This window comes from Apus apus, chromosome 4 (assembly GCF_020740795.1).
Source record: "Apus apus isolate bApuApu2 chromosome 4, bApuApu2.pri.cur, whole genome shotgun sequence".
In the NCBI taxonomy this organism is placed as follows: domain Eukaryota; kingdom Metazoa; phylum Chordata; class Aves; order Apodiformes; family Apodidae; genus Apus; species Apus apus.
Genome location: NC_067285.1, coordinates 99,610,067 through 99,623,589, shown reverse-complemented (window position 1 = coordinate 99,623,589; position 13,523 = coordinate 99,610,067). Strand labels below are relative to the sequence as shown.

General features: G+C 36.6%; 1 protein-coding gene across 3 annotated transcripts in view; it reads left to right on the top strand.

Moving 5' to 3' along the window:
• Positions 1-13,523, top strand: part of CC2D2A (coiled-coil and C2 domain containing 2A) — a 57,866-nt gene that overhangs the window by 41,904 nt on the left and 2,439 nt on the right. For 2 of the 3 annotated variants that reach the window (XM_051617881.1, XM_051617884.1), the window contains 12 exons: positions 36-203; positions 1,676-1,781; positions 3,195-3,304; positions 3,425-3,521; positions 4,707-4,805; positions 7,146-7,322; positions 8,495-8,512; positions 9,535-9,738; positions 10,219-10,308; positions 11,104-11,217; positions 11,806-11,940; positions 13,208-13,330. In XM_051617881.1, coding sequence (XP_051473841.1) covers positions 36-203; positions 1,676-1,781; positions 3,195-3,304; positions 3,425-3,521; positions 4,707-4,805; positions 7,146-7,322; positions 8,495-8,512; positions 9,535-9,738; positions 10,219-10,308; positions 11,104-11,217; positions 11,806-11,940; positions 13,208-13,330 — 1,441 coding nt within the window. The remainder of the gene's footprint in view (positions 1-35; positions 204-1,675; positions 1,782-3,194; positions 3,305-3,424; positions 3,522-4,706; positions 4,806-7,145; positions 7,323-8,494; positions 8,513-9,534; positions 9,739-10,218; positions 10,309-11,103; positions 11,218-11,805; positions 11,941-13,207; positions 13,331-13,523) is intronic. The other variant, XM_051617883.1, reaches the window with a different exon arrangement.

Here is a 13,523-nt window from a genome sequence, read left to right as displayed (position 1 = left end):
CAAAAATTACTAAATATCTGTTTTATGATTATTAGCATTTTAGGACTCGGCCTCTTGAAACTGACAGAGACAAAACGACCATTAAAGCCAAAAAGAAAAGAAAGGAAGAAGGTCACAGCACAGAATTTATCAGATGGAGACATAAAACTGTTAGTAAACATCGTTAGAGCTTATCATATTCCAGTGAGAAAATCAGTTATGAGGTATGTTTAAATGCCTGTTTCCAGTACAGATCCATTTTCTGGTTGCAACTGTGTTTTGAGGGCAGCTGAAGCAACTAATGTTGAAATTCAGCCATGTGTGTTGTTTTGATCCTCATAATAAAAACATATATACATTTATCCTTTTATTAATAATGATAAAGAACTGCTCTTTTGTAGGTTTGTAGAATAACATACTTTATCAATAACTGCTAAATTCAATAAAAGTTTTACCAAAAACTGTCTTCATCTGCTTGAGGAAAAAATGTCTGGAAGATAGCTTACAGCTTTGACAATATTATAACTCTGGTCCTATCAGATGAATTATACTTTAAGCAAGCCTGGTAGTTATACTCAGGGCAATCTGAATCGTTAATATCTTAATTAAATACAAAAAATAAGTATTAAGAAAAATCATGTTCCTCATTGAGGGATATTTCCTTCCTGAGTGTAGTATGCAGATCTTCTTCATGAACTGTTTAAGTTAATGAACTAAGCCTAGTTTGGCTCTGGCTGATTTTAAAGGTGACCGTTACCTTCAGGCACATCAGGGCAATGCCTGCGCTGCGTGGTGCTGCATCATGTGGAGGTGCTTGGGTTCTGAACAGCCTGGTTCACTTCCAGAAGCAATGAATTAGTGCAGCATTCTCTCTCTCCCAAAATGAATACACCTTGAATTTAACTCAGAGGTGTTTTCAAGCTGACAAATTACTGTGTATACAGAATTTAGCATCTTCGGCTGTTTTATCTCTTTACTACAATAAACATTATGTTGGATTCTGTAAATAAGTTCATACTGAGAAAAGCAGTTAATAGTAGAAACATGTTGCCAGGAAGGAAAAGGTGGTAATTTTTACTCATTATCGTTATTACAAAAATAACTAAAACCTCTCCCAATCTTTTTGCATTATACGATACCTTATTTGAGCTCCTTTCTCCATAAATAGTTACAATTTTATAATCTCCACTGTGTTGTTATTACAAAAAGAAGTTACGTGGAAACACTATAAAAATAAACTTGTTAATGTTTATTTTATTCCACTCATGGGTTGCCAATTGTGTAATATTCATAGTTTACTTTTATCATAGAGGCCTTACCTTGATACCATGAAGTCTACACTGTTTATTAATTCTGTGGGGATTCACCTCCTTAAACTGAAAAACTTGTAACTTAAGGAGATTTTACAGGGGAGGCAGAAAAAAGAAGTTTGGGGTTGATAGTTTTCAGAGAAGAGGCACTCCAGGCACAAAGCACTTTTTTGCAGTGAAGCTTACACGAGGTACACACTTGCTACCCTTTTCTGCCATTCTTTTTCTGTTTTTTGATTGAATAAATATATTTCCAAGGTTAAAGTCATAACATTAAAAAAATCAGAAGTATTTCCAGAATTCTGTATGGTTGATACAAAAAGTGAGGGATTAATGTTTTGTAAGGTGTCCTCTCTTTTCTTATTGTTGTCTGCTTCCTCTTGTAGCAAACTTCAACAACCATCCAAATCTTCAAGGTCCTTTAACGAGATGTTTGCAGCTGTGCCATCAGCTCAGAGCCCAGCTGATAGCCCAGATTGGGCATTCAACCAGGTATATTACAAAACTAACATTCTCTGATTGTGAAGTCTTAACGTGAAGTTGTGAGCATTCGTCTTTTCCACAGACAGTAACTTTTAACATCAGAAAGATACCTTGTTAGTGAGATAGGCACATTGCCCACTCTGTGATCTCCGTAGAGATAGTAAAGCTGCAAAAGGTTCAGAGAAGGGCAATAAGGATGTCAGAAATATGAAATGGGTACTGTACAGCAAAAATTGGTGGGACTTTTCAGCCAGAATTGCAGGAAATTTAAGTAGAGGAAGAGAAATATGGTAGAGAGACACAAAATCATGAGTGATATGGATACTGTTGATAGGAATTGACTGTTGATAGGAATTGACTGTTGACTGACTCAGTACAAGAGTGAGGGATTGTCAAATGAAGCTGGTAGGAGTTATGTTCAAAACAGAAGGTTGTGACTCTTCATGCACCAATTAGTACAATACTCTGAGAAGCTGCTTACATGTGTATGGAATGAAGAGCTTTGCTTGCATTGAAGTGGGTACCGGGCAAGTATTTCAAGAGTGATCCATTGGGAGTTACTAAATAGAAAAATAGTTACAGGCTTAGGGAAGTCCTTCATCTAAAAATTATTAAAGTCTGAAAGAGTAATAAGAAAAAATATCATATGTGCCTGCTCTGTTCTTACTCTTCTGTCTGTCTGCTGGTGGCCATTTTCATAGCCTGAATTTTGAGCAGAGTGCACTCTCAGTCTAAACGAGCTCAGCCATTCTTATGACTGATGCTGAAACAACATTTACTTGCTATTGACAACTAAATTCAACATCCTTCTGAATGAAGATGGAAGCCCTTGTGGATTTTTTTTCTGTTTTTTCTTACCTTTTTCCTTCAATATTACTGCTTCCTGAAAAATAGAGAACATTCTGCAATACACATTTGAACATTAATGAAGTGTTCCATTAAGGCATTTTTAATCACATTAGAGGTTTGTTGTGTCTAGTAGGAGTTGCTTATCTGTGATAGGGACCAGTTTCAGAGACAGCCAGAATTGCAGCAGAAGGCTTCTTGGATTACAGATAAGAGGATACAAGTGTCCTTTTTTCCACTGGTGTCTGGTTCACATGTTCTATTTCAGTTTCTTTGATTAGATAGCCAGTAGCTTTACCACTGTCAGAGGGAAAAGTGGTTTTGCTGGTGTATGTCAAGTATTCTGAATACAGTATTTTTTGGAAATGCTAACCTAAAATATTTTTAAAGCTTTGTAAATGCTTAGAAGCCTGGGAAGTGCAGTATTTAAGGTGTATTAAAGTTTTATCTGGGCTGGACAAGCCTGATCTCCACAAAGTATATGTTTACTTTTCTAAATACATGAAAATGTGTAATTTAGTAAGTTCTAGTGAATTTTTATAGTGATGTTTCCTTTGTTTTGATCTCTATGTATAGGTTTTAGTCCGCCCCTTTGTAGAAGTTTCTTTTCAGCGAACGGTCTGCCAGACAACAACAGCAGAGGGTCCAAACCCCAACTGGAATGAGGAACTTGAGCTTCCATTTAGGTGTGGCAAAAATGAAACCAAATTAAGTCTGAGTCATTCAGATTCAATTTTAGCATGCAAATTTATTCAAATTTTCCTCTTCTGTTTAAATCACTTTTTTGGTTTATTTAACCTTCTCAGAGCTCCTAATGGTGACTACAGCACCCACAGTTTGCAGTCAGTGAAGGATGAAGTCTTCATTAATGTTTTTGATGAAGTACTTCACGATGCTGTAGAGGTGAGTTCATCATTGAAGGACAGTGTACATTAAAGAATATTACGAGCTTCTGGAAGTTGACAGACTTTCTCCAGTGTAATAGCTTTCACCCTCCTAGGCCTCATTTTTTTTTAAACTGTTGGAGAGAGCAATCTTTATAGTGTTAACTTTGGCTGTACAAATTGAGCTTTACTACGTTATCTGCTGCTAGAGTTAAACGTGTATGTAATCTATTTTTACTGATATTTAATAAAATTGGAGATACTAAAATTGAGAGGCAACATATGCACTGTAATCTGAATTCTTTTTTTAAACTGAATCAGAATCTTTTGCAAAAATCCAAAGGAATGATCCAAGTTCCTGGTTTTTTTATTCACTATCTTTTTATGCTCTGTCTCATCCTATTTTACAAGCTGTTTGGTGAAAAAACAAACATCTTTTTGTTGTATATATTAATGTTTTGGAATGAGATAAAATTGCAAGTACTAGTAAGAAGAAATTTTTGTAAGCTCTCAGTGTTGGCATAACTCCTTCCCCTGCTGAAACCAGTGAAAGCTTTCCTAGTCAATACAGCATGCACAAAAATAGCAGCATTCAACCATCTTGAAAATACTACCCAAAAATAAATAATGCACACATTTCACTGAGAACAGAATTCTGTCCTCAAAACTAAAATGGATGATGCAGCAGAAGGAAGAAATATACAGTCTTGAAGCACAGATGTCCCTCTAGCTTTTAGAGAATCTTTTTTTTATTTTAAGTAACTTGTAGGAAATCCCTGATAGGAATACACACAAAATCAATGCTTCCATTCCCCAGGGTTTCATTAGATTTTCACACAATTTTACCTTCAAAATGCTTCTTTAAATACTAGCAAAAATTTTCATTAGAAGACCATAGTGTCATTTACTTTGAGAAGATTCTTGTGGACTTGTCAGATGTTTGAATTCTCCATTAGAGATTTTATAGAAATTGAACCCTGAAGTGCAAGCATTTTTTATCATGGACCATAACTTTCTTGTATTAGTTCAGGATCTGGCATGCTTGAAAGGCATGCAAAATAATCATTGCTATAACTGAACTTATCTTTATAGTAAATTATTAAAACAATACCCAATTTTTATTAACACGTTGATTATATTGTTGATTGAATTGAAGGAAGTGAAGCTGTCTTACAGAGTTTTATGCTGGATGTCTTTTTAATAGGGTGATCATGAAAGAGGAAGTGGAATCCACGCTCATGTTGAGAGACACTGGCTGGGATGTGTTAAGATTCCATTTACTACAATATATTTTCAAGGAAGGGTAAGTGTCAACTTCGAGTAAATCTCTTAAGATACAGAACTGGAGAATGGAAAAGGGCTGATAATGGAATGTCAGATTTAATGACATTCTCTATACATTAGTTTATTTTTATGGAATTGTGTCTTTGAAACCACTGTTTGCTGTCAAATTTGGTGAGCATTTGTCAGTTAGTTCAACATTTTGAATGGAAAAGAGATAGACATACTTCCACACTGACAATGCAGCCTGGCCTCCTCCACTAATGAGGTTAAAAGTGCAAATTCTTTATATGGTTTTGGCAGTGGCTTTTGAGATCTCTGGTATTGCACAGCCTAGATGGATGAACTATGAAGAGGAATATAATTTAGATAGGTGATAAGAAGCTTGACCTAATTTTTCTTTTTTCACACTTCTTATTAATCACCAAATTTTCACCTTTGCCTCTCCCCATTTCTCTTTCCTCCACATTTAGAACTTTTCAAGGGAAGATTTATTGAAGAGATATCAACAGTTAGTCATGGGAGTGATACTAATACAGGCAGCTCTTGATAGGGGAGAAACTTTTTTTTTTTTTTTTTTGTCCAGCCACCCATCCTGGGCTTAGGTTAAGGGAAGTAATTTTTCAAATCCATAGTCCTATCATATTGTAATCTTGCTGTAGGACTCTTTCTGCAGGGCAGTTACTTTCATGTGTCGATCAAGTCGTATCACAAAAGTCCCAATTTCTTACTTCACGAAGATTCTGACATCAGTTGCATAGATAATGGTACATTAATTTGCTTTTATCTGGCTCTGATTGGGCACTTCTCAGACCCTTACAGGTTTAAGACATACTGTGAGCCTCCTGGATTCTTTAGGTGAAGGAGAAGTCTTCAGGAGTCTCAATTAATTTAAGTGCAGTGCTTGGACTTCAAAGTGATTTTCTTGGGCTCCTTGTTATAATTATTATGGGATTCAAGAAATCATGGGATTCTTTCCATTGTTGAGGAATTTTGGACAGTGGACATCTAACCTGTGCTAGTCCAGCTATGCTAGATCATTAGTAATATGCTGTCCTCAACTTTGGAGGTTAATCAATGCATTTAGGTGTTTGAGGGTTGTGGTGTCCTTACAGAATGAAACTTTGACTTCAAAGATGATGGACATAGTAGGTCTAGCCTTCTCCATGAGTCTTTGGGCCATTCTAGGCAGACAGTGTCACATCATGTGACCACAGTAGTTACAGGTCAACAAACAAGAAAGAACAAGATCCTTCACTTTTTTCAGGAAAAGTTCCGTGCTGAATGCATGAAATCCATTTGAGAAGTGTCTGCTCACACTGAGAGACTTAATGGGCAGACTTAAACATTTTAACAGACTGCTTCTTACCAGTATGTAGAGAAGGACACAGCTTATAGTCTGTCTTTGAGGATTACCAATATTGATGTCAACATCTCTTCTTCAAGCCTCTTGTTGGTGTATCAGCCTTTCTGTTGTAGGACCAGAGTAGCTCCAGGATTCCTATCAGATGCACTCATGACTCTCTTTGCAGAGGTGTTGCAGTTTGTGATTCCATAAGCAGTGTGAGTGCCTGCACAGATCTTGCTATCATCAGAGATTCTTTTCATCTCAACAGGATTTCTTACTGATTTTTGAAAAAGCCTGATCGGTCCAGCAGTTCTATCAAGGTGCATCTAGCAATTAAATTTCAGTGACAATTAAGCATTTCTTTATCCTGTTCCACTGTACTGCAGCAGAAATTCTGAGTTACTTATTTAGTTTCATTCTTATAAAAACTTTTTTTTGTTCCTAAATGTTTGATGGGCCAGCCCAGTGAGTCATGTGTTCATCTTCCATGTCCACTGAAGACATCATTTTTGATGGCAGTCATCTGAATTCTGCCCAAATCAGGAGGCAGATCATCTTCTTTTTCTCTTAAAGCAATGTACTTCCACTGTTGAGACTTGCCTGGCATGACCTTCTTGAAGAACTTTATCTTCTTTTTGTGGTGGCAGAGTGAGGTGTAAAGGGCTGGTGAGGCTGTCAGAAGCCATGGGGAAGCTGGCTGAATGGGCACCCAAGAAGCATTGGCAGCTTTAGGGCGGAAGGCATCCATCTGTGGATATTAAATATTAGTGCAAATAATATGCAAGAGAGGCTGAAATCCAGTTGTAATTAATGCATTTAACCCTGAGATTCCTTGTGTTTTCCCCACAGTTAATCAGCATATATGTCATATTCTCTCATTTTACTGTTGTGCAATTCAGATAAATAAAGAAATCAAAGGAGTAAAATATTTGAATACAGGTAGTAAATTTATTTGGGAAGGAAGTTTTGGGTTTTTTGCTTCTAATGAGAAGTATTTTCCTGTAAATGTTGTAGATTGATGGTACATTTAAGATGGATATCCCTCCAGTCCTTCTTGGCTACAGCAAAGAAAAGAACATGGGACTCGAGAGGGGTTATGATTCTGTGCGAAATCTGCGTGAGGGCTCGTATATTACCCTGTTTATTACCATTGAACCACAGCTCATTCCTGGAGAGTCAGTGAGAGAAAAGGTAACTAATCAGTAATCCATCACATTCTTGCTTTTTGTTTCCCGTGGTGCAGGTTTTGAGATGCATTTAAAGAGGTTATGCTCAGTGTGCTGAAGGACATGAAAACGAGTATGGAAGGACTTGCATACAAATTCCGGGTGTTCTACTTCAAATTTCTTAGCTCAGTTCAATTTAGTTGGAGGTACCATTAAGCCAGATGGACACTTAATACATGAGAAGTAACTTTCACCAGGTATCTAGTTCCAGAATTAACAGGAAGCAAATTTGCATTCATTATCTGTGAGCATACAATTTTCCCATTACTTCTGTAAACAAAAAAGTATTAATGTGAGTGTCTGTTAACAGTGGATGAAAAGGAGGTGGCAACTGCAAATATAGTATTTTCTTGCTTCTATGTTTATACTATTCAAAGAGAGCATTTATTATTTATGGTTTCATGCATTCCTTCATATCTTGAAGACAGTTATTTTTAAACAGCAGCTGTTATTTTTTTCAGTTATTTTTCTAAACCAGAAGTGCCTTACACTAACAACAACAATATGTAGTTAAAATGCATATACTGCTCGCTCTTTTATGTAACGTTATGGAATGAATTTGAGATCCATTTGGCAAGAATGTATGTTTTTCATGAACAAACAGCAGCAGTTCATTCATTTCCAATTCAGTGCTACACTGGTTACTTACTAGAGCAAACAGGAACTGGAGAGAAACGCCTATGGTTAAGTAATTTCTTTTTCAGAGTAAATGTGAAATTGTATGATGCATTTTAAAAGCCCTCTTTCCTGTTAAATTATAGTCTTGGAAACTATCCAGTCCTGTGTTTTCTTGCTCTCATGCAATACTGTGGGAAGTGTTACAATTTAGTACTGTTGAAAATAAAATTAATAAAGCGCATTCATGGATATCTTTTAAGGTTAATCAGTTTGAATGATAAGATTATTATTACTAGGACTCAAAGCTGTAAATATAAACTTAGCAGCCTTTGAAGCTTCTATAATAGATGAGTCCTTAGTTCCTATTCCTAGCCATTCCTTCAATAGCTAGGTCATTTTAAATACTCATGTACTGTTTAGGGTGCTATGCTTAATTTTAGTTTAATTTTCACTGCCTCTTTTTGTTTCTTCAGCTATTTTTCCTCTCTTTCTTGCTGTCCTTCCTGAATCTCTATATAGATGAATGAAATGCTTAAGGTACAATATTAATAAATAAGTTTTAATTCCTCTTGTTCCCCATTTAAGATTTAGTTTGCTTTTTGCCTTTAAGCAATCATTTTGCTGTTTGTGCTGTTCAACTCTGATACAGTGCTTGTTTATTTGTCAGTAATATTTGCAGTGAATTACTACCTGCGACTTTACAAAGTGCTGGAAGCTGCATGCTTTGGCTGTTGATTATGGTTCAGAAGAATCACCAATGTGTGCCTTCTCTGCTGACTTGGAGGTCTTAGTTACAGGGCACTGCCCAGCTGTTCCACTCCTAGTTAGTTTGAGAAGGGTAATAAACAACAAAGTGGTTTACTTTGAACAAAATTCTGTGAAGCATGATCTTTAATTCTCAGCACCACTGGAAATAGACAAGTAAAAAACTATTTTGACCGATCCTAAGACCTTTAAAAGATGACATCTTAGGTGACATGTGAAAAAATAATTATCATTGCTGCATAACTAATATGTGCTTTTGAATCCTAGATTTGCTTCCAGGAAATCTCATCTAAAAGCATTAAAACTTTAGACAAGTCTGAATGATAAGGATTTATCTAAAAATTATTTGGACCTTCTCTGCAAATATTTGGACATTGTGCATAACCTCAGCTGTGGTTTTAATGGAGTGTGATGGAGTAGCATGTAGGATTAGTTCCTAACAATAATTGTTGACTTTTAATTAATGTGTGGCATTACATACTCACCCCTGCAGCTTTACTTGGCCATAACTTCCACTACGTTTTTCAGTGCTTTAAGAAAGCCTGTACTTACAGGTACAGGTCATTATGTGTGTTTGTAAGTAAATGCAATTTGCCTGACTTTCCATCACCTTCAACTTTCTTGTGTCTGTGAGCCAAAGAATGTACTGCCAGGAAAGTTAAAAATGCTGCTAGGAAATAATTTTACACTCCTTTTTTGCTCCTGTAAATGGTGTAATAAGGCCAAATATAGTAAAGACTTAAGCCCAAACTATAAATAAAACTGCTTTTATATTAACTCTGTGTCTTTTGAAGTTTGATACCCAAGAAGATGAGAAGTTGCTCCAGGCAGCAGAGAAGTATGAAGCTGAATGTACATCAAAGTTTCCAAACCGCCAATGCCTAACAACTGTAATTGACCTCAGTGGGAAAACAGTTTTTATTACCAGATACATCAAACCTCTGAATCCACCACAGGAGCTTCTTGATGCCACCCCAAATAGCTCTCAAACAGTAGCAGTAAGTACTTAGAAAAGATAGTGAAGTTTCTGGGATATGTATTTCAGAATGTGTGTGTATGTATGTGCACGTGCACATGGACACATAACGTTGTGTATGTTTGCTATATAGCTTTACTTTTTGGAAAGGAAACACTAGAGATACAGAATAAATTAGTAATGACTGTGTAATATACAGTAAATCTATGCAGAATGATGCTGGAAAAGGATATTTGCCTTTTCTGGAAAAAAAGAAGTATATTAAAGATTATTGTACTTTTAAAGGACAAAGAATTATGCCAAACTTCATTGACAGTAAAACATACCAATCTTTGATACAAATTCTAAAATTAGTCAGCAGCTACTGTGATGAGGTTAGTCAGTGTTTTGTCACTGATGTCTGCAGAAACAGCATTGTGCTTCACATCTGGTACAAGACCACTGGTGTTAGATATCCATGTCATGGATGGAAGGTGTGACTTGTTGTTTTGTGTTCTTGCAGGAATTGGTGGCTCGATATGTCGCTTTGATTCCTTTTTTGCCAGATAGTGTGTCCTTTGCTGGAATTTGTGACTTATGGAGTACATCAGACGTAAGCAATGCATTAAACAGAAGTCCTTTATCTTCTTGCATATGAGTTAACATCCCAGCAGCTTTTGCTTCTGGGAGAAGTTTGTACTAGATGAGCACTGAGGTGCCTTCAGACCTATTATTATATATATGTATTATAATGCCTATATTATTGTGAGGTCTATTTTTCTTTATAAGCCTTTTTTTCAAAGAATGAGGACCAAAGCTGGAGAAAAGTTACTCATCTTGGTATGAGCCAAAATGTTCATTTTTGATAAGTTGCAAATGATGTGCCCTAAGAATGCTTAGAGATTTAAGCTTTTCCTGTTTGATTGTTTTTTCCTTTATATAGCAATCCTAAGTGGCTAGTCATGCACAAGTGAAAGGGTGCTGACTGATGGAGAATTAAAAACTAGACTTAAAATGGACCATTGTAGTTTCAAGGAACTACAGAAAAAACATTGTATGTAATGTCAGAAATAAGAGACAGCATTCTTTGTCACATACAAATAAATCTTATCTCTAGAATTACAGCAAATGTTAAGCATAGATTACATTTTTACTGTCTCAGAACTTTTCAGAGTAACTCAAAAGACAAAGACCTTGGTTCATGTGGTAGAATTTCCTATCTGCATTCATGGATTTTTACAGCATTCATTTTTCATCCTGCATGTTGAAGCAGTGCTCAATAAGTAATAAAGATCAATTGCAAAGATCTGAGAGGACTCCTTTGTTTCAGAAATGTATTAAGAAAAATAAATTGAGAACACAGTTGACAACTGCATAGACTTTTTTTTTTTCCTTGCATCTCAAATAGCAATTTCTTTATCTGCTGTCGGGAGATGAGGAAGAACACGCTGTGCTCTTGTGTAATTATTTTCTTGGTATGGGGAAAAAAGCCTGGCTTATCATTGGAAGTGCTATTCCTGAGGTAAGATTTTTTTTCATTTGGTCTGAATATTCGCTTTGATTTTCTGAAATCTTTGGTTCCCACCAATGGATAGAATTGTTTCTTGCTGGTATGTTTTTCCAGGAAGTTTTCTTTGGAAGAAATTCTGTAGTGTGAGGGTGGTGAGACACTGGCACAGGTTGCCCAGGGAAGTTGTGGCTGCTTCCTCCCTGAAGTGTTCAAGGGCAGGTTGGATGAGGCTCTGAGCAACCTGCTCTGGTGGGAGGTGTCCCTGCCCATGCAGGGGGTTGGAACTAGATGATCTTTAAGGTCCCTTCCTGCATATGGAATATTGCATCAGTTCATGGCTGAAGCAAGCTGACTGAAAGGAACCTGTGTTTTAAGAATGGCTCAGGGCTGTGTATGTCTAACATTTCTCTGCCACAAAAAAAAGACAGAGAACACATCATTATGTAAGTGTTGGTTGGTTGAATTGCATTGAACTTGTAAATTCTTCCAACCAGTTGGCCCCAAAAGTTTAATATTCTAAACAATACAAACCATACTGTCTTTGTAGCCAGTTTTAAAATACTTCTCATACTTTTTTTTTTTTTTTTTTTTACTTCCTAGGGACCAACTGCCTATGTATTAACTTTGGAACAAGGTCAATATGTAGTTTGGAATCCCAGTACTGGATGCTTTTATGGGCAGTATGATACTTTCTGCCCCTTACAAAATGTGTACTGTCTGATCAGCTGTGATAATGTAAGTGTACCCAGCACTGTCACATTTCTAGACACTTTAGAGCTGACAAGTTACTTATTTTTCTTGACCTTACACATCATCATTGTAGGTGTATGTTCGTCAGTGTAGCTGTAGTTACACTGTCATGTTATGATTGATTTTATTCAGTCTTAATTAGGTTTTTCAGCTACTTTAAATACTTAAGGAAGTTTTTTATAATTAGCAGTTATGTGGATCATGACATCCAGTCATACAGTTTTCATTACTGGGTTTTACTTGTATGACCTAAGTTTACCATTGCTTAACGGAGGAGTGGTAATTCAGCAAAGCTAGTAGCTTGCAGGTGAAATGTCACTGAAAAATGAAAAATAACACAAGGAGAGTCACTTGGGTTGCATATGTAATGTTAAACATGCCTGAGTGGTCCAACATGGCAAACAGAGCTGGCACTACCAGGCACAAAAACTGAGTTGATTTTCTGCCTGGTGTCAAGTCCTCCTGTTTGTTTGCTGCAAGTAATACTAGTGCCTGTTCACAATATATTGTTTTATTGTGTGGCTGGAAACCCCCTGAGAGATAGCAGTGAGGGAGGGGACAGAAGACATCAGAAGAGCTGCACAGCTCAAGAGCAGGTGAACCGTGGGGCAGAGCTGATCCTGCATTGAGAGGGACGGGAACCCTGGTCAGGTTCCTGCCAGCAGCATTCCCTGATCTGGCTGGAAGCCAACCCTCCCAGCTTCTGGGGACAGGGTAGCGAGGGGGATAGACGTGCGAGAGTCTGAAACGTAGGAAACAGAATTGGTGAGTTTAAAAAAAGAACCCTAGGGTTAAACTGAATGAAAACTGCAAGTTTAAATACAAATGTTTGGTCCTCATTGTTTGGAACCTCTGAACAGAAACAGCGAGTCAGGCTTCCATTGTGCACCAAAATATAGCAAACATTTGCTTTCCTTTCTTGTATTGAAAACATGCCTGGAAAAGTCATTTGCAGTGTTATGTACTTTTAAGTTTGGGGTTTTAATCTTCTAGGGTCTTACTTATACAAAAGACCTTTTGGGTGTCAATTTAATATTCTAAGGTGCATGTATTTCAAAAGTGTCAGTTCTGTCATTAAAAGTGTTCTGGGGAGTACTTTTGATTTGGGGTTGTTTTGTATGTTCTCTCCCTCTCACTGCTAATTACTAGAGGGAGTCAAGATTAAATAGAATTTTATTGCCATGTAAGTATATAACATGTTCCATAGCTATGATTATATGGTGAAAGTTAAAACAAAATTGCTTTCTTGTAGATTTGGTTTAATATGCAAGACTATGATTCCCCAGTACGGATAAATTTTGATACCAGCAAACCAAAACTTTGGAAGTCTTTCTTTTCCAGAAGTTTGCCATACCCAGGTCTCTACAGTGTTCAGGTATTAATGTATCTATTCTTAACTCCATTGAAGAGGTTGAGATCACAGGCTTAGTATGAAGAAGTAGAGAATAAGTTATTTATGGTTAATTATATTTATTTAATAGCATTGGGTTTTAAAAATATTTTCCCAGACACTCTTTAAAAAATGAAAACAGGAATAGGGCAGTCTTTGGTTTTATATAGAATGAATG